General features: G+C 42.3%; 1 protein-coding gene across 9 annotated transcripts in view; it reads left to right on the top strand.

Annotated features, from left to right (window-relative positions):
• The window catches only part of ASTN2 (astrotactin 2), an 800822-nt gene that overhangs the window by 347633 nt on the left and 431455 nt on the right, over window positions 1-21734 (top strand). For all 9 annotated transcript variants that reach the window (XM_032478291.1, XM_032478290.1, XM_032478299.1 and 6 more), the window contains one exon: window positions 8873-9040. In XM_032478291.1, coding sequence (XP_032334182.1) covers window positions 8873-9040 — 168 coding nt within the window. The remainder of the gene's footprint in view (window positions 1-8872; window positions 9041-21734) is intronic.

Below are 21734 nucleotides of genomic sequence, written 5' to 3'. Positions count from 1 at the left end.
GAAAATCAGAGGAGATGGTGCTGGGATAAGCCATGAATCAGCATAGGGGAAATAAGCATTCGTGGGTAAGCAGGAGATAGGTGTGGTTTTTTTTTTTTTAAATGAAACTGTTGTCTGATTGTTTCCCAGGAAGAGCCACCATGTTACACAACTTTAAGAGCAACATCTACATAGGATACAATTATTCATAGACTTATTTGTGTTTAGGTATATGTACACATGTATATGCATATGTACATACACAAACTCAATTATCCAATTGTATACACATACATGAAATATACCACACTGTACATAGTGCATATGGATAGACATACAGTTTTGCATAGAACGCATTTTTTACTGTGTAAATCTTGTCCCCTGGAATAGTACAGCACAGAGACCCTAGCCAGGCACAGTCCTATTCGTAGGCAATTCAAATGCGTTTTATTTAATGGTCACAGAATCTCTATGAAATAAGTATTTCCACTGTACAGCTATGGGAATTGATGAGGCTTGCCAAGATTAAGTGATTTGTTCCAGGGTCACACAGCTACTCAGTGGCTGGGCTAGGATTTAATCCATGCTTGTCTGACTCCAGAATCCAGACCTTTGCCTCTCATCTAAGTTCATGTCTTACTTGAGCAGCTGACAGAGAGGGAAGCTTTTCAGTATTAGCAAGTCAGAGCTAAAGATCTTTGGGTTTTGGGAGCAACTGTCTACCATGTTCATTCAAGAAGCACTGATCTTAGATCAAAAAGAAATCCAGCATTGAGATTGGATTTGATGCATAAATTTCGTAAGTTAATGAAGAAAGTTTTTTTTTAAAGAAAGGAAGAAAGAAATAAATGAATTACTCAATTAAAAGTAAATAGCTGCTTTCAATCTTTAACCACAATTCTTCTCTAAAAAATTTAAGTAATGTCAAGAAAAATGAGAAGCATTCTTATGACTTTGTTCTTCTCCCCTGCTGCCTAGCTTGATACCAAATTGTTATATCCCTGGGGAGAAAAATAATTTTTTGAAATTTCAACACTTCAAACCTCTTTTGTCCAGACTCAAACATCCCTAACTCAACTTTGAAGCAAGACCAGGGATACATAAAGGCATGTGGAATTCTGTGGCAATCTGTTTTAGCCAGACTTTGATCACAATTTGAGATGGGGAAGACAGAAGGCAGTAGAAATACAATTGCCTGGAGCAAATATGGGTCTGGCACTTCTGGGAAACCTCTGTTGGGGGAGAGGGAGCAAGGCTTTCGTATCACTTTATTTGGCAGTAACTCTTTTTCTAACATAGAATACCAGCAGCCTGTCCATAACCACGCTTCTTTTTCTGGGATATCTAGTGATGCATTCTTCTATGTTTCTTCTTTGACATGGACGTCTCAAGGTTATTAGCATTTTATCTTCCCATCGAAGTCTCATCTAGCCTCATGACAACTTACTTACTTCCTTGGAATCTGTTCTTGAGTGTCAGTGTGACATCCTGGAACAAACCCGAGCTAGAAATCACAGCATTGGGTTCTGGTCCAGCCCCAGTGCTTTCCAGCTCTGTTGACTTGGGAAAGTCAGCTACCCTCTCTGACCCACACCTCCCTCACAGTGCTAAGTGGTTGGGAGTCACAAAATCTCGGTTCTAGTCGTAGATATTTCACTAATCCTAGTGGGATCTCGGGCACCTCCCTCTCCTTCCTTAACCTTCGGTTTCTTTACCTCTGAAAGAAGAGGGTCTCATTGGAGTATCCATTCTCAATGAGGACAGTAATGCTTCCAAAGGGATGAATTTGATACTTGGGAGGTACACGGGGCACAAAAAAAATCTTACTCTTTTTATGCACAGCAAAACACAGAACATAAACACGTATATAATATATATATGGTATTAAAATTTTATGGATTGGGGTGATCAGGGGGAAAAAAGATCTCAAAAAGTTCTTTAGTGGGTGATAATAAAAAAATGGTTGAGAAACTCTGGACTGCAGGAACTCTGAGTTTTCTAATACTCTTTAAAATTAAATATGTGACTTAGCATCATACAGTTCTGATCTGTTGTATGATTGTTCCAAGAAAATTTTGATCTTAACCAGCTTTCTGTCTTCTTCAGAGCTTAAAAAAAAAGTATTTTCATGTAAAATAAACAAAATGAAAGAGATTGACTCTCTTTAAATTAGCCACTGGACCATCTCAGCGTTCTCTTAGTGTCTTTCACCTCCTTGTCATTTGCATCTCACTTACATACTTTAGGAGGAGGGCATATTCATTCCACCCAGGCTGCCACTCCCTCTGCCCATCCAGTGATGTTGGCCGTACTTGGAATCAGGTCAGGCCACAGACTGGGCATCTGTTATGGATGAAAATAGCTTAGCTCAGACTAGGGTTTTTATTCTGGACTCCATGAACCCCTGAGGGGTCCATGGATAGAACTGTATTTCAGTTACTGGTTTCCTCGGTAATACTATGCATTATGTTTTATACATTTGAAAACTTTATTCTGAGAAGTGATCCACAGGGACCCATGACACAAAATAAAAGTTAATAAATGGAGCAAAAGCCAAGCTTAAGAGATAGTGGCTGTCAAAAAAGGAGGTAATATATTGGTTTGCTAGGACTGCCATAACAAAGCACCACAGACTGAGAAGCTTAAAACAACTTATTTCCTCACAGTTCTGAAGACTGCATGTCTGCGATCAAGGGGTTGGTGGCATTGGTTACTTTTGAGGACCTCTCTCTTTGGCTGTTGATAGCGGTCCTCTCCCTGTGTCTCTGCGTGGTCTTCCCCCTGTGTGTGTGTGTATACTAATCTCTTCTTAGAAGGACACCAGCCATATTGGATGTGGGCCCACTCTCATGACTTCATTTAACCATAATCACCTCTTTAAAGACCCTGGCAACAAATACAGTCACATCCTGAGGTTACTGGGGAATTAGGACTTCAACATATGGCCTTTGCGGTGGACACAAGTCAGCCCAGAACAGGAAGAGACAGTACCGAGAAATAGGTCGAACTTGATCAAAGTGAAAGAGAAAGAAATGACCGAAGGGAAAAGAGCTATAAGGAGCAGCTCAGGTGAAGGCAGATTCCTCTCTCAGAAATGGTTGTAAGAGAACCCCCACCCCTGTCCTGTGACCATAGAGAGTTACTGCTCTCTCCCAGAGCCTGACAGCCCCCACCTACCCAGGTTTTCTCTCCTCAGTTTTACAAACCCTCAAAGTGTTGTTTTTAACCTCATTTTTGCAGAGTTGGGTCACTCCTTAAATAGTTTGCAGTTGACGGTGTGTGATTGACTGTATTCAGACTTGACCTGGGGCTCTGTGGACTGGGAGGAGAAATGGGAGTGGATGTATTCTTCAGGGGTCTGTGGGGCTGAAGGCAGATGGACTCATTCCTGCTTCACCACAGTTTTTCCTCCTGTGCCCCAGAAAGACGTTTCCCCCAGGTCCAAGACAGATGGGATCATTGTGGGGATACAGGATGTAGCGGAAAGAAGGAAGCCTGTAATGAGTTTGCACCCAAAGAAAGAGGGAACAGAAGAGAGAACGGAATATTTTTGGCTAGAAAAATTCCCTGAGCTTCATTTAGGAAGAGCATCTTTCAGCCATGCAATCCTTCCCTCCTCTGCTCCCCATTCACCAGTGTGACCAGAGCCTTCTTTTGAAATCTTCTATCCGCAGTTTTCAGAGGTCTGTCTCATGATTCGAGGTATGATGAAAGGAATTTGCACTGTCGTCTGGCTCTCCAGGCAGTTTTGTCTGGTGATATACCTCCTTCTGTGGTATTTTTAGTTCTCATCTGTAGCTTTCTGCTTCTTTAGGGGCTGATGTGCCCCTGGAAGTTCAGACTTCTCTGCAGAATGTCCTGAGCTCCCCAGCTCACCCCTGATCTATGCTGCACAATTACAGAAGCAGGCTTATAATCAATGTAATTGAAGATCAGAGTTAATGAGGACCTCAGTGCCCATGTGGTCCCCTGAGCAACGCCGAGCTTCAGATGCTAGATAAGGAAACGATTGGGCTGAACTGAAAATCCATTTGGCTAATTAGATGATGTATATACCCACAGCCAGTGGGAGAAAAAATGTATATATATTTAAAAATAAGGAAAGATGACATTTTGAAGTTGAGATTTTGGCAAAGACTCATTTCAGAGTCATTGCTCTCTGGGGAGATTGATTTGAACACAAAGAAGAATCTCAGAGAACTTAGAAAAAGATGGTACTTTTGATCCAAAGTCAAGAAAATAAAACAGGGGCTCACTGGAAAACTAGAGATATATGAGACACATGGAATAAGGCATTTTTATTCCTTTCCTGTGTATTTTTTCTCAAAGTAATGCTAGAATTTACCCAGAGAGAACTGCTTGCCACTCTTTGACCTTATAATCTTTCTCTCTCTCCCTCCTTACTCTCATCTACACACACACACACACACACACACACACACACACACACACCCCTTCTGAACCTCCAATATACCCTAAGCACTATGGGGATTGCAGAGTTAAATAAGGCACTATCTTTGCTTTCAAGAATTACACAGTCTAGATGGGAGAATAAGAAAAGGGGATATAGAATGCTTACTCTTTGCCTTAGATTTGCCATCTTGAATTTCCATCCTTCCTTCCTGGTCTATAAGTTCTCAGTGGACAGACACCATATTATGATCATCCAGAGCCAAGGAACAGAACCTGGCACATAATAGGTGCTTTATTTGTTTAATGAGCAAATATATGAATGAATAAATGAATGAATGAGTCTATAACAGGGCATATATAGCTAGTTCAGTACAATACTTTGTTATTATTAGAGAGATGTAGAGGCATAGGAGCCCGGTCTGCAGGTGAGGCTTAAGGGACAAATGCCACCTCAACATTTGCCTAGTTTGTTGTTCTTTTTTTGCAGTCTTTAAGAAGTCTAGCTTAAAGGCCAACTCTTTAATCATTCCTCTGCAATCCCCCTTTTTCCTTCCCCTTATAGCCACTCAATGCCCATCCCTGGCAGGCAGTTCTTATTACACTTTAGGTTATATTAGATCTACCTATACGTACATTTGAGCTCCCTTGTTATTCTAGTCCGTCTGTTTTTCATTCTTTATGTCTATTTCTTACCCAAAGAGGAGTTTAATCATTGTTGGTTAAATGAACATGCGGATTAGGTCTTGATTGCATTTTGCATAGTTACTTCCCTTCTCTGATGTGACAACCAACCTCCTGCCACATGTGCTTCATACTGAGTCCTTCTAGCCTCTCTGTTTTAACCACCCACACCACAGGCCCACGGGGTGAATGAGAGATCATGATAGCAAAGTTCAAGTTTTGGTTTGGAACTCAGGAGACTCTAAAGAACTAGTCTTGTATTCTGGCTCCTACGGGATGAAAATAAACTCTGGGATCAATGTGGAAGCATTCCTGCTCCCCAGTCCCATCATCAGGTGAGCTAAACTTTCCACTAGTTGAGCATGGAACTTTGATTTCATTATTTTATTCAACAGATACTTACCAAACTCCTAGTGTGTGCAAAGCCTTTTACTGAGGGGTGCACTGATGCGTGCAGGACTAATGATGAGTAAGGACTGATGGAAAAGTCATGATCTCTTCTCTGTAGGAAATCAATCTATCAGAGAAAGCAAAAGCCCTCCAGCACTCCAGGATACACACAGAAGGGGAGCGCACAGACAACCAGAGGCGGAGTGGAAGGACCAGGGAAGGCAGCTCTGCCTCACACCCACCCAAAGCCCCAGTTCTCCAGACAGTCTGGAATGATGGGCAGGTCTCAGTTTTGAATGCTGAAAAACCTGGGTTGAGTCTGTCTCTGTCAGTTTGCGAATTGGGACAAATCAACTTCTCCCTGAACCTCATGTTGTCTTTCTGTAAAAGGGGGGAGATACCTATCCTGCAAGGCTCTTACAAGGATTAAGATTCATCCCAGGGTTTGGACCAGGGAGTGCATTCAGAGGATAGTAACTCCCTTCTGCCGTTACACCAACCATATACGTTGGTATGTATTATCTTTTTTAAAGAAGATGAGGATAACCTGCTTCTGAGTCAGTCACTTCCAAAGAGAATCGTATTTCTCATATTTGAAGAGATCTGTTAACTAGTATTGCACTCAGAGCTTCCAAGTTCCTAAGAAATCCAAATAGTAATCAAAATAGTTCCAGCAAGTTAAGACTTCACCATGTGCCAAGGACTTAACATGCTGTAGTGGATGTTGTAATGCTGCATCCAAATCTCTCATTAGAACATAGGCCCTCGTCCCCCCGCCCCCCCCAGCTGCCTGGAATGTTGACAGTTGACCACTGTCTCTGAGTCTTTCTTGGAGAAATGCCCTCTGCTGAAAGGGACCACTTCACCAAGTTTACATCCCTTCCCCAGGGAAAACCCCCAGCCTATGGCTGGTTAATGTGGAGGTCAAAGGCCTGACACTGTTTTCTTGATTTGAAACAATTCTGAAGGGCCGTCCCAGCTCCAGTGCTTCCCATGGGATCAGCTGAGGGCTTTGCTACAACTGCATGGAAATTTAACTTCTCCTCCTGCCCAACATCACTTTGCTCAGGCCCTCACCAGGGAGCATCCCCACAAACCTCCAGCATGCCAGTCCCTGCCTGAGTCTGACTTCTGGTGAACCTCCCCTAAGACAAATGTCTTGTCTCATTTAATCTTTACCTTTATTAACCCTGTGAAGGGGAAATTGATATCCACATCTTCCATACAATATGACTGAGGATTTGTTTTCTTGTCCCAAGTTCACAGAGCCAGTAGGTAGCATAGTGAAGGTCTGAACATGTCTTGCTGACTTTATTCTCTATGTCACTGCACTGTGTAGCTTTCTTAAAGTAGCGGGATTAGCCAAACTCAGCCCTGGGACACAATTCAATATCCATCCCTCAGTCTTTAGTGCGAATAAATACAAAAATTATCCATTTAAACAGCATGACTGTGCTTTTTTAAAAGAAAAATCTGTAGTTGATACTGATGTTCGGTGCTTTGCACAAGGACCCATGTGACATGTTTCTGCTTGGGCTTAGTTCCAGAGGGGGAAAATATGGCTTTGGAGATAGATTTGCATATCTTCCCTTGCCAGAAATGTGAATTATGGCACCCAACAGACTTCTCTTTTTGCTTTACCTGCCAAGGATTTTAAGGCCAACTTCAAATGTGGTCATTTCCTTATCTCCGAGTCTGATGCTCTCTGCTCCTTATGCTTTTCAAACAGAGTCCTCCTTCATCCTCACCAAAACCACATTTGTCCACTGGGCTTTTACTTAGGAACTCATTCTGTAAGGTGATGTAAATCATAACATGTGTGTGAGTTAGAGACGATAACATTGCCTGCCATGCACATATCCTTTCCAGGGAATCTTAGATCCTCAGGTCAGCCAGGTAAGGTCTGGTGTGATCCTGCCTGTCTGGCCAGCGCCCATTGGACCACAGCTGGGTACCAGAGCCCAGAGCAGCCTGACCATTGACTAGCCAGCGGGTCTGATCTGATCTGACAGAGAAGTTGCCACCAAACCTATAGGATGCCTATTAACTGAGTCCCTCTTTGGAAAAGTGAAGTTGCAGACATGGAAGGATTTTGTTGGTTGATAGTGAGGTAGAGAGAAGCAAATACAGGGAGAGAAGCTGAGTCATGTTAATTTTGAAACAATTTAAGATCTCCTCCTGCTGAGGTCTCTAGGTCTGCCATAAATCTAGAACTTCTCTCCAAGTCCAGCTTTCTGAAACCTGGTCCTCTTTGAGCTCTTTTTTTTTTTTCTAACTTGCCATGTGAAATTCTGCCTTTGCTGTATTGCTACATACATGCACTTGTGAGCATTTACACCCAGTATGTAGCCACCCTGAATGGGCTTCTGTTCCTTCCCCCAAAGAATATACCTAATATATGTATGTACTCGATACATGGATGCATGTGTGTGTGTGTGTGTGTGTGAGTTAAAGAGGAACAATTTAGAGTATAGATTGCAGAGTTAGGGTCTTTTGTTTGGCCTACATGAGCTTTCAAGAACAAGTTTAAACCATCATTTCCAAATTGGCCAATTACAATAAAAATCAAAATTTTCAGCCTCTCCTAGAGAAAATCTGGAGTTCTTGCACCGCTGACCTTTAGACCCATTTGACAGGAGCTGGCTGGAGCCAAGGTGTGGCTGCTGCACTCTGACAGAGCCTGCAGCACCCTGTTCACCCCAAACCCCGGCTCTCCTTATTGTTTCCCAACGTTAAAGCATTTTCCATTCCATGAGTACTGCTTTTTCTTTTAAAGATGCTACACATTTCTTTGAGTCTGTCTCTGTCTCTCTGCCTCTCTCTCTAATAGAATAAAACAAAACAGAAACACAAGCCAGACCTAGGGGCCAGGATGCTATTTCCCTTCCCCTCAGCCAGTGTCTCCCGTCGATGCCATCTGCCTGCCCCCTGTGGGGCATTAATGACTCCTGCTCCAAGGGGGATGCCTGGGTGACAATTTTTCTTTTAAATTTCAATATTTAATCATTATTTACCAGGACAAATCAGGCACTGGCTAATTATTTCACTTTCACAACCATGAGGTGGGTTCCATTAATATTCCTACTTACAGCTGAGGCCCAAAGTCAATGGCTGGTAAGGGTGGATCCAGGATTTGAACCCACATCTCACTCAGTCTTAAGGACCTGACTTTTCAGCACGAGGCTGATCTGTCTCTCGTGTCTGACTTGTCTCTGTCGGCTGCTGATTCCAGGACTGGCTCATTGTAAATGCTCTGTAAATGTATGTGGACCAGGAAGAACCGGGACCTGGGGTGGGGGGATGGCTTGTAAGCACCTGTCTCTGCTTTTGGTCTGCAACATCAGCAGCAAGACACCTATACCCTAAAATCAGGGAGAAAGTAGCTGTCTTTCTGTCTGTTCACCCACAGGGAGCAGCTTTGTGGTGAGTGAAGGGAGCTACCTGGACATCTCCGACTGGTTAAACCCAGCCAAGCTGTCCCTGTATTACCAGATCAACGCCACCTCCCCGTGGGTGAGGGACCTCTGCGGACAGAGGACAACAGACGCCTGTGAGCAGCTCTGCGACCCAGAAACCGGTGAGCTGTGAGCAGGGCTGGGGAGGGAGGGAGAGAGGGTATGGCCTGAAAGATGGTCTGCACTCCTTCTTCTGGAAGAATCATGGCTTCTAAGCGATTAACAAGTGGCTTTATGTAAAAGCCCATCAGTCCCTTTGGTAATTAAACTCTGTGCTGCCATTGCCTGACAAGGAAGGAAGTTCTTGTAAAAACCGCAGCATCTCGGAGTTAGGAAGGACCACAGAGAACATCTAGTCCAACTTCAGCAAAGCAAAGTATCTGAATGTCACCAGACATCCCTGAGCTCAGATCCTGCCTATCTTTTACTAGCTGGGTGTTAGTTTTTCTTCTTCATTGAACTATAATTGGCATATAACACTGTATAAATTTAAGATATACAATGTGATGATTTAATACACAGACATAGTGCAAAATAATTACTGCAGTAAGGTTCGTTAACACCCCCATCACCTCGCATACTTACCTTTTTTGTGTATCTGGTGATATCATTTAAGATCTACTGTCTTAGGAGTTTTCAAGATACAATACAGCATTGTTAACTGTTCACCATTCTGTACACTAGATCCCCAGAACTTATCTCAAATGGGGAGATATGGTCATCGGGTACAAACTAGGTAGGCATTCTTTAGCAAGACACTTCCTGCCTCTGAGTTCCAGAGAATGAAAATAGTATCTCATCCACAAGCCTGTTGTTAGGATTAAACGAGATAAAGTATGGAAAGCTCCTAGTAGACTTATTTATTCATTCATTTTACAGATATTTATTGAGTAGCCAGGCACGTTTCTAGGCATTGAGGATATAACAATGAAGAAAATAGGCAAAATCTCTGCCCTAAAGAAGTTTATATTCTATGGAGACGTTAAATCTGCATTGCCTAAGAAGCTAGCCACTAGCCACATGTGGCTATTTAAATTAATTAAAATTAAATAAATTAAACATTTCCTCAATCATGTTAGCCATATTTCAAGCGCTCCATAGCTGATGTGATTAGTGGCTACCTCTTGGAGAACTCAGAGGTGGAACATCGCCATCATTGCGGGAAGTTCTGTTGGACGGCACTACAACAGACAAACAGGTAAATGTGTGTACTGTGTCAGAGGATGATAAATGCTGCGGGGAGAGCACAGAGCACATGGGATGCTAAGCTGGGAGTGGGAGTGGAGTTGTTATCACACAGAGAGGGGTCAGGGAAGGCTTCTCCAAGATGGTAACATCTGAGCAGGCGCTTTTAAGCTGGAGATGCTGGAAGCCATGCTACTATCTGAGGAAAAAGCATTCTAGGCAGAAAGAACAGCAAGGGCCAGCACTCTGCAGCAGGAGCACAGGAACATGCCATTGATTCAGCACTAGCAGGAAGACCAGTGTGCTTGGAGGGAAGTGAGAGAGGAGTTAGGAGAGAAACTTGACAAGCAGAAGGCTGGGGAGGGCGGGGCATAGAGGGAGATTGCAGGGCCTTATAAAGGACAAGAAGGACTCTGGATGTTACTCTGAGTGAGACAAGAAGTCATCGGAGGACTCTGAACAAAGGAGCGACATGATGTGACCTACATTTTACCAGGACCACTCTGGCTGCTGTGTGGAAAATCAGCTTAGAGGGCATTCAAGGGCACTGCTATTCTAATGTAGGCAAGCGTTGGTGGTAGCTTGGACCACAGGGGTTAGGGGAGAAGATGGTGAGAAATGATCCAATTCTGGATATATTTCAAGTGTAGATTTGACAGAACTTGTTATTGGTTGTGGAAGATGAGAAACAAAGAGGAGTCAAGGATGATTCCAGATTGTTCAGTCCAAACAGTGAGATGAATGGATTTCTCATTTATTGAGTACGAGGTTCCTGTTGGAGGGTCAGGGCTGAGGTGGGGGAGGATCGTGCTATTTTAGACGTAAGTTCAAAATGTCGAGCAAACATCAGGTAGAGATAAAAAATAAGCATTGGAATCCAGAAGTCTTTTCAAAGAAGAGGTCTTAGCTGGAGATAGAAAGTTGTGAGTCAACAGCATATAGATGGTATTAACCCAGAAGACACCATCTTATCTACAGTTAATGCTTAGTAAATGGACACTGTCTTATTCAGAATTTCTGCTCAATAAGTAGTGTATATTAATGTCCACAAACAGGGAAATAGTATTTAGAGGGAAGAAGAGATTTGCCAAGGCCACCAATCAAGTTAGAAATGAAGCTGGAATTAAAACCCCAGTTCTCCTAGCTCCCAGTCCTCTGCTCTTCCCAACAACTTATATGGGCCTATTTTCTCTGGAACTTAATCCCTCTCTCCGTTAACAAGATTCTGGCCATCTCGCCTGGAAAGCCCACTGCACTGATGCCCTGGGGAAGCCTGTGTAGAGCTGAGGGGTCTCAGTGGCTTAAGTCAAGAGTGTGCTTTCTCTTCCCAAGTTCTCTCCCGCTTCTCCAGGGGGCAGAAGCTCAGGAGTAAGGAGAGGCTTACCCTTGCGTCTTGGCAGAGTCAGGAAAAGATTTGCCTTTTAACCATTGTTCTCTTGGGAGCCTGTTCAGACACATTTTTGCAGCCTTTACATAGGCCTATTGGGGAAGCTATTTAGAAAATGCAGTGCAGCTCTGGCGTACCATTTGACCAGATAGCTGAATCTTCTTTCTCTTAATTAAAACATTTAGACTTTAAGGCATTGTCACCCTAAGCAGTATCCCTTTATCCCCAACACATACACAGACATACACACTCTTGATTATCCTCATGCAACAGCCAGGAAAGCCTTTGTGAAACTCTGTGCTCCTGGATCTGGTCCTGTAGGCTCTCCTTTTTGCTTTTTCCTTTCCTTAAAAAGTAGGCAAGATTGCTGGTGGGAGGGAACAGAAGAGGTTCCCCTGCTTTCCTCCCTCCATGAAGCCCCAGCTAGGCAGAGTGGCGAGTGTCTGAGAGTCTGACCTGCTGATTTCCCAGCTGATCTGCCTTCAGGTGCAAGTTCATGGTTTCTGATCATCTTTCTGATTAGCTACAGGCTTGCGGACCTAATTCCAAACAGTGGATCATTCAGGGTGCAAGCATGTATTAGCCAGTTCAACAATGATCAACTTTCCCACCAGTATCCCCTAGAATTACACACACAGACACACACACACACACACACACACACACACACAGACACACACACACACACTTATTGCTTAGAGCTGGAAATATCACTAGAATCCACTCTCTTGACCTTCTCAACTTTATCACTGGTGATACTGATGCCCAGAGAAGAAAGGTGATCCAGGGCCAAAATCACACAGCCAGCAGGTAGCAGAGAACGTCTTCAAACTCGGGATCCTGTGCTCCTAACCAACACTTCTCAGCCTTTTATAGGTCTAAAGTGAGGCCCAAGACTCTGGAACTCTACAAGGCTATCAGCTGTTGCTAACGCTCCTGACCTAAGGACTAACCTTGATACAACAAGGCTCTGAGCACTCTTCTTCCCAAACAGTCCTCTTGTGTTCTAAACAAACAATGGGAGGCCCAGCTGCCACATTTATTAATTTATTTATCTTGATGAAACCATGCTCATTTTTATCACTTCCTCTTCTGCCTCTATTTGCCACATCCCATGGGCTCTTGGTGCACTGATACCTGAAGTTTCCTGAAGGCACCGTGGTTTCTCATGCCTGCATCCCTTTCATGGGCTGTTTCCTCCCCTTGAAATGCCTTTCTCTTTCTTTTGCTGGGAGACTGGGGCTCCTTTTTACCCCCATTTCATTCAGCCCAAATGTCCTTCCTCCTAGAGGCATCCGTGACTCACCATCCCCAGCCCTGACCAGATTAAGGGTCTTCTCTCTGCTCTTATGGGTTCTATGCTTCCATATGTCACAGTCCTTGTCCCTGTGAAGAGTCACTGTAGTTTCCTTGTCTGGATGAATCACCAGACAGTAAGCCTTGTTCAGGGCCGGGGAGAGGGATTCAACACTTGTATCTTACTTATCTGTGTATCTTTCAAATGCTGACATATAATTGGTTCACAGAAAGTAATGAAGGGAAGGAAGGAGGGAAGGAGGGAGGGAGGAAGGAAGGAAGGAAGGAAGGAAGGAAATTTCCCTCCTCATGCTCCTTGAAAAAATTTTATTCACCAATTTTCAGTTTCTTCCTCCGTATCTACTCACCTTTAAACTCAGATTAAATATTTTCCAGTGCTAGAGAAATTGGGTCACCAAGAGCTGTCCGGTAGCCAGACCAGCTAGAGTGCTCTGGTCTCACCCTCCCATCAGCCATACCCCTCAAACATTCCTCTTTGCATTCTCCTCTCTGCTCACATTCGCATAGCCCCACACCCCAACCCCAGACATCCCATGCAAAGCTTTACCTTCTAACTGGAGTTCAGGCTCCTCCCTCTACCTGAAATTCCTTCCATCTTTAATTACATACTTTCCAAAATCCTATTTGATTAATTACCTCTCATTTCCTCTCGGTAGACTGGATGACTTCTATGGTATCATTAGGGTTCTCTGTTGACTAAATATTTGATTAAAACTTGAATTATTATTTGGAAACTTCTCTACCCTGCTAAAATGTAAGCTGCTTAAAGCTTACTACTGTATCTAATTTATCCCTGTATTCTTCCCACCCCAGTGTCCAACAAAGCACCTTGCTCTTACAAGTCACTCAAGACATAAATGAATGGAACTATCTACAGATAAGGAGTGGAAATAGGAACATAAGTTTCCTGACTATATTTTCATGGGGCTTGCCTCAGACCCACTTTGCAAAATTTATTTCAGTTTGTTAAATTCATTCAAGCTAGATTTTCTTAATTCCACATCTCATAAGTCACTCATAACTCATGTGTGTTAAGTGCTATGGGAAATCACAGACAAATTGGACAATGTTCCTGCCTTCATGGGCTTCATATTTTCACAGGGATAAAAATAATCTGCTCAAATGTAGCTATTATAAAAGATATAACGTGGAATAAATCAAGAACAGGCATTTATAGAGCACCCGGTGCCTGGAGAAGAGGGAGGAATGTGTTCTAGATGAGGACTTCAGGAGATTCATCATGGAGAAGATGACCTTTTAGCTGAGCCTTGTAGAATCAGTAGGGAGAATGAATAGAAGGTGATTTAGCAGAGGAATCTTTATGGTGGAGAAAAGGAGGAAGTAAATCTAGAATAATTTCCAGACCTAGAGAGCAGCATAGCTGAGTTGGCCTCTGGAAAATGTGCTGTACATGAGGTAGAGGAAGAGGAGATGAGGTTGGAAAGGCAGAGTGAAGAGAACTCACAGAAGGAGGAGGATCTGAAGTTTCTGAGAACCACCTAGCGTTTTAGTAAGACTGTTGGCCACTGAAACAGAGAAACTGCCCTCCACCTATCGAGTTGTTTTAGGGAACATCTAACCGCCCAAGGGGACAGCTGGGAGTCCCCTCCTTCGCCTTCCAACAGGAATTAGAATTTGGAGGAAGTCATGGAAAAGTGAAACCCCCAAGCGCAGTACATGTCTCAGGCCTTAGCTCTGTCAAGAGCGGCTTAACCTCCCATAAAGAGCCCCTCCTTCTGTGGGTGGGGTCTGCAGGGCTGAACAAAGTCATGGAGTCCAAGCAGTGCTCATCCTGCCTTAGTGCTTCGCTGGATGTGTCAGTAGGAAGGATCTTTCCTCCCAGCTGACCAGAAAGAAGGAGGGAAGAGGGGGGGATTGGGCGGCTGAAGAGTGTATAATTGCCATGATGTATGGATGAGCCTGGGCAGGTTTTCCTGGCTCTGTGCCATATCCCAGCTCAGGTGTTTTTTCAGAAATTTCAGCAATTGTAGGACGTGCGGGGCTCATGATGGAACTGGATCCAGTGTGTGCTGGAACTGGCTTGTATGAACTCGTGAGAGTTGATTGTTATCATCTCTTCCCAACTCTTTGTTCAGTGATGTCATGTAGATGGCTCATAAATTGGCTATGGTAAGGAGTATTTATACCAAGAAAAAGGTAAATGTTACAAATTACGGCTTACTTTCTTTGAAATGCCAGTCATAAACATTTACCTTCATAGCAGTGGATGGGATGAGAACAAACCAGTCAAGGACCAAGGCAGAGAAAGGTCTCAGTGAAGGCTCAGAGAAGGCTGGAAAATGTTGTCAGAGGGTAGCATTATGCTTCTTTTCAGAGTAAATTACAGTTATCTTCAGCTCTCAGAAGACAGAAAGTGAACATTCAAAGACTACTTACTGTAGTCTTATCAAACATAGCATCATTCAGTTCAAATGATCAGGCTTTGACTCTTAAAAGTGGGGAGGCTGAAATGGGTAAAGGAGAGCAACTGTATGGTAATGGATGGGAACTAAATTTTTGGTGGTGAGCACACTGTAGTGTATACGGAGGTAGACACATAATGTATACATGAAACATAAAATGTTACAAACCAATGTTACCTCGACAAAAATAATTTTAAAAAAGAATGTCACCCTGGCTGAGTGAATCTTAGTGTGAAACAGCTTTATTAAATTTCTTGCACATGGGTGGTATCATGCTAAATTCTCTATACAGAATCTTTGACAATATGGCTCAAACCACATGAGGCAAGTAACAGCAGAACACTAATTCACTTAGTCACTAATTCATTCATCTATTCATTTATTCATTCATGCATTTAGTGAACCAGAGTTGAGCTGGAATATCCTTTGGAGTCAGACAGAACTAGGTTCAAATCCTTGCTTCTTTGTTTGCTGACTTTGGCAGGTCGTTTAACCTATCTGAGCCTCGAAATAGAATAATTCCTATTTTGCATAGTTGTTGTGGGAGTAAGATGAAAAATCACGCTTAAAATGTGCTTAACACAGCACCGACTCAAAACGTAGTGTCTGCTGCTCTTTTTGTAATCAGTTATTCAGTCACTATTGTCTTCACTTCATTAATTTAATAACTCTTTCAATTAATTTAGTAAATATTTCATGAAACACCTTCAGTTCAGCAATGCACAACTGTGTTAGATTATGTGGGAAGAGAATAAGGTATGCTCCCTGGCCTTGGCAGCTGACCACCTAATAGGGAAACTTACGTAACCTGGATATTTCTATCTGCTGGCTTTTCATTTAGTCCTTGTGTGACTTTTACACTTGTACAATGAAAAAAGCCACAGGCTCTCAATTCTAGTGCCAGCTTTGCCACAGATTTGCTATTGACCTTGTGTCTGTCACGTACTGTGAACTTCATATTCCGTCTCTTCAACAAAAAGATTAGTGGAAACATAATTTTAATGCAAGTAAGGTCCCTAGCCATCATCTAGTCGGATCTATTGAGGGTCACGAAGGCGAAGCAAGTTCCCCAGTGTCACTCAGTAAATTACAGGCAAGATGTGATTTACAACCCTGAATAATTCTTAAGATATTTTCCAGCTCAAAATTCATGTTTCTATGACCTTTTAAGCACTAATAACTTAGAACGTAAGTATGATTGAAACAATTTGTAAATGGCATTTAAAGCAGATTGAATTTTCTTTTCAAATTGATAGGCACGTCACTCACATTCACCATCATGTGCAGTTTATTTTCGTGTCTTCAGCAGTCACTTTTCATTTGCAGTTGGACAAGAAAAGAGAATATAGAATGTGTAGTTGTGCCATATGTATGTCTTCTAGTGTACTGAATGCTTCTAATGTTTATGGATTTTTGTTTCTATTATTTGCTCATCCCTGTATTATTAACGTTTAAAGGGACATGGGGACTTTATGAAGTTGTAAAGAGCAAGAATTTACAGAGAAGAAGAATGTCCCTGCCTTAAAGGGGATCGTAACATGGGGTTTCTAGGTGATGTTGTAGGTACGTAAGGTTTAAGTTGGGTGGTGCATAGGTGTGATGCGCAGTTAAGTGAGTTGAGATGACTCCAAAGAGAGCCAGCTTTCTGGCAGATTGGAGAGGAGAAATTTATATGTGAGAATGTAAGTTTTATAAAGACTTGGCCTTTGCTCATCTTGCTTATTGCTGTGTCTCAGGGACTGAAACAGTTCCTGCATCAATATATCTTTTCTTGAATGAATGAATGAATGTATGAGTGAATGAATGAGAAGCAAGATTCACTTGCTGAGAGATCGAAGCTTGGTTAGTGGGCTGGGTGTATGGTTCTGGTGTCAATACAATGAATAGCCCTCAGATTGCTGACAGTGACATTTTGGCTAAGGGTGTTTTTGCTAAAGATTTTTATCTGGGACAGCTAATTCTCTGTTGAAAGTCACCTTCATCTCCCTTGAGCTGAGTATCACTGGTCTTTCCTAAACTCAAATAAAGTAAGCTCTATCCTTTATCTATGTAGTGTCAGTCCATGTCCAACCATGCTGTTATTCCAGGGGACCTCAGCTGGGGAAATCAATCTTCCACCAAGTGAGTCACTCTGATCCTCAGAATCTGTAATGCTCTCTACCCCACCATTCCTTGGTCCTGGACTTTATTAGAACCTGAGGTCATCTCATCTAAACTTACTGTAAATTAGTGAACTTGATGCCTTATTGTTCAGACATTCAAGATAGTGGCACCAAACTGTCCATTTCCAACAAAAGATATTCAAACATCAACAAACCAAGATTTTCCTGCTTAAATTCCATGAAATGAACGCTAATCCTAAAAGCCCATTTATCGGACCAGATTGATCCATTTGATGCATTCATTATCTACATACAGCAGATGGGGGTGTGAGACAATGGCCAGAGGTAGCCTACAGCTAAGAGGTTACGGCAGACTCTGTGTGAGGTGGGAGAGATACATGACTGCTGGAGTAACAGTAACAACTTCTGCTGTATATTATGCACTCACTGTGTACCAAGTATCCTGCTGAGACTTCATTCCTAGTTCTCCTGGTCTTCATGACAGCACTTCTGGGTAGTCATTATTGCTTCCATTTTCCAGAGCAGAAGTTGTGTCTTAAAGTGTAGTTGATTACATTCCCAAGGTCTTCTGTTTACTAAGTGTCACAGCTGGAATTTGGACCCAGATTGAGTCAGGAGCTGCTATTCTGAGGAGTGTGTGAGGAAGTTTGTTTAGCACTGAGAAGAGAGAGACATTGAGGCATTCACTCTTTGATAGGTATTTGCAGAGAATTCTCAGAGGCAGGCATGAATCCTTTGGACAAAGACTTTACAGAATAAGTTGACTTGAAAAAAACAAAAGGACCCAGTTGGGTTGGGGACAAGGGAAACATGCAAAATGAAGAGGTGGAACTGGGGAAGCGTGTGTCAGCTGTAAGGAAACCATTTTTTATCTCTGTTTGGGAGCCTTGCTATATGTGGTTTAAATGTGTTGTAAAACGTTACTTTGTGGAAGAGGGTGAATGGTCCTTGGAAAAGGACAATCTGTGTCAAAGAGGAGGTTGTAACATTTCAGAGAGCCCACAGCAGCAAGAAACAGGACTGACTGCTCAAGCGATTGGAAGGACGAGAAGGTTAGAATGGGCTGCGAAAAAGACTTTGAAAACTTTTCCTTATTGGGAACATGTCAGTCCCACTGAAAATCCAAAGCAGCCTTACTTCGGAACTTGAAAGAAAGAGGTTGTAAGAGCCTGTCATTGTAAAGGTGCATCTAGAAGATGACTTGAGGTAGCTCTGATGACTAATCTTTAGGAGGATTGTACCACCAAGAAGGAAGGCTCTCAGCTTCTACATCTAGGTTTTATCATCCAAAATATAAGCCCCTGGTATTTAAATTAGAGTCTATATTTAAATGTATTCAACAAATGTATTGCAAAAATATACTTGGGACTCCAAAAGTGGTCTATGTCTTACTATTTAAAAAGAAGAATTCAGGAAGCTTCTAAATATATTTGGAATGCCTTATGACCAATGGATTATCAGTAAAGGAAAGTATGGAGAGGGAAGATGATGGCAAAAGTATAGGTGGGAGTTGGGAGTGCCATTAGGATACAAAAGCCATGTTGGAAGTGTCCACACTTGTTAAGGGTGATGCCTTTCCCTCCAACCAACGCGATAGGTCTTTGTAGGCAACAGTCTGCTCTTCACCCGTCCCCATTTCTTATAAGCCCCAATCTTTACTTTCTCCGTGTCTTCTTGTTCTTCCTGTTTTAATTTGAATGTCATTTTCTCAAGGAGGTTTTCACTGACCTTCCAAACTCAGTTATTCCTCCACGTTTTATGCTCCATTAGTACACTCTTTTTTCTTTGTAGTAAAGTAAATGATGATGATGATGATGATGATGATGATGATGATGATAATGATAATAATAATGCTCACTGTATAGCACAAACTATGTGTTAGCTCTCTTCTAAGCACTTCACAGGTATTACCTCATTCAGTTCTCTCAGTAACCCGATGAGGTAGATACAATTATGTTTTAACTAAACCAAGATACAATCAGATAATACGTACCAATTATCTTATGTGCTTTTAAGGAAAAAAATGCTGCCATTAATAACCAGAAGATACTAATGGTTATCAGAAAAGTCCTCATCTCAGGGATATTAAAATATGGAAGGTTTTGTGTCTTAGAATTAGTGAATTTCCCTGTTACTATCACCATTTTACAGGTGAGAAAACTAAATCACATATGTGAATGGATTTTCCCCAAGTCACACATCTAGGAAGTGGTGGAGTTGAAATTGGAGTTCCAGAAGTCTGGCTTCAGAGTCTATCTTCTTAACCACTATCCTATGTTATCAATACATACTTATAACTTGTAATTACATATTCGTGTGCTTCTGTACTCAATGCCTGCTTATCGAAGAGACCGGATGATGTGTAAAGGCAAGGACTGTGCTGTTATTAGGCCCTGATGTATCCCCAAATGCAGTCCACTGTCTAGCACACTGATGTTTAATAATGAATAATGGAATGAGTGCATCAAAGAGGAAACACTGAATTTGGAGATAAACTCCATGGGTTTCTCCTGGATCTGCAATTTTTACTCAAGGTGTAACCTTTGACATGCCACTGTGTTCTCTGGGCCTCAGTTTCTCTATTTAATACAAGAGGAGCTTACATTAGATTTTCTCTAAGTGCTCTCCAGCTCTGAAATTCTGTGTACTGCAAATCTGCACTGCAAGCCAGTGCCATGTCCAGCTCTGGGAACGTCCATGCTTCCGATCTCTAGAAAGAATATAGACACAGGAAACTGGGACCACTACAAGTTTGTGCTCTTAATAAACAACTTATGATGGTTTAGAGCTTGATCTCTGGGTTCCAGTGGGGTGGGATTCAAATTTCAGCCCCTTCATTTTGGGCCTGCACAACTCCGGACATTTTGTTGACCCCTTTTAACCTTTGTTTTTCTCAGTGGTAAATGATGGAAAGAATATCAACATAGTAATCTTCAGAGGATTATTATTTGGATTGAACTAGATAAAGCATATGAAGCACATAACAGAATGCCTGGTACATAGCACTTAACAAACATTAGCTATTATTATAGCTATGGTTAAAATATGAATTGAATAAAATAAATATTGTAGGACTAATTAAAAAAAAAAAAAAGGCAGTTACTAAGAGCCTAAGCAGTGAGGGAAGGCTTCTTGGCAGGGGAGAGACCAGAGTTGGACCATGAAGCAAAAGAATGTGCTAGACCTATACTGTCCAATGTGGGAGCAAATAGCCATATGTGGCTATTTAAACTGAAATGTAAATTAATCCACAGTCCCCACATTTCAGATGCTCAGTAGCCACATGTGGCTAGTGGCTGCTGCATTAAAGAGCATTTCTAGTATTACAGCAAGTTCAGTTAGACAGCTGTGATGGAGAGTGAAATTGTGTTTCATATATATTTCATTTCATTTAAAATATTTATTGAGTGACAATGCTGTGCTGGGTACTATGCTATGAATCAAGATTTTACAGTGAGCAAAACCAGACCCATTGTCTGGCCTGATAGAATATAGACTAGAGCAGGGGGTAGCAAACTACAGCCCGCCAGCCAACTGCTGTGTCTCAATAAAACTTTATGAAGTTATATTGAAACACAGCCATGCTCACTAGTTACTCTATTGCCTGTGACTATTTGTAGCTGCAACAGCAGAGTTCAATAGTCATGACTCTATGGCTTGCAAAACCAAATATATTTACCATCTGGGCCTTTGTAGGAGAGAAAATGCCAACCCCTGGTCTAGGAGACTGATTTAATGCTTTGGCATCTGAGTTCAAGAACTGGGTTTTGTATTTATTCTTTCATTCATGTATGTGTTCATTTAACATTCAACTGGTATTTATCAAGCACCTAATATAAGCAGGATGTCAGGCAGTGACAGGATGAAAACAGATAAAAATTGCTGCCGTCATGGAGCTCACATTCTGGTAGGGGCAGGGGACAGACAGATGATTAGAATATATAGACTATATACAGTAATAAGTAAACAAATTAGATCTATGTTAGATGATGACGTGTTATTAAAGCAAGCAAACAAACAAAAAAAGACTGCAGGAAGAGGGGGCTGTGAACATGGAGGAGCGGTGGTAACCTGCTCAAGGTCAGCATGACTTGGGGGTGAGGGAGCAAAGCATGCTTCTGGGCTGTCTGGGGAGAGCAGAGTCCAAGCGGAGCGGGCAGCCGGGACAAAGGCTCTGAGGCTGCCTGTGCCTCACCTGTTTGAGGGAGATCATGGAGGAGAACGTGGCTGAGCTCCCCTGGATGTTAGGAGATGGGGTCTGAGAGGGACCAGAGGGCCAGAGCCTGTGTCAAACATTTTAAGAACATTGGCTGAATGTTTTTTTAAGAACAACCTGAATGCAAGGAGAAGCCACAGAACATTCTGAGCAGAGGATTGACAT

This window comes from Camelus ferus, chromosome 4 (genome assembly GCF_009834535.1).
Source record: "Camelus ferus isolate YT-003-E chromosome 4, BCGSAC_Cfer_1.0, whole genome shotgun sequence".
NCBI lineage: Eukaryota > Metazoa > Chordata > Mammalia > Artiodactyla > Camelidae > Camelus > Camelus ferus.
Note: the sequence above shows the minus strand (reverse complement) of the source record. Positions and strands in the feature narration are given on the sequence as shown.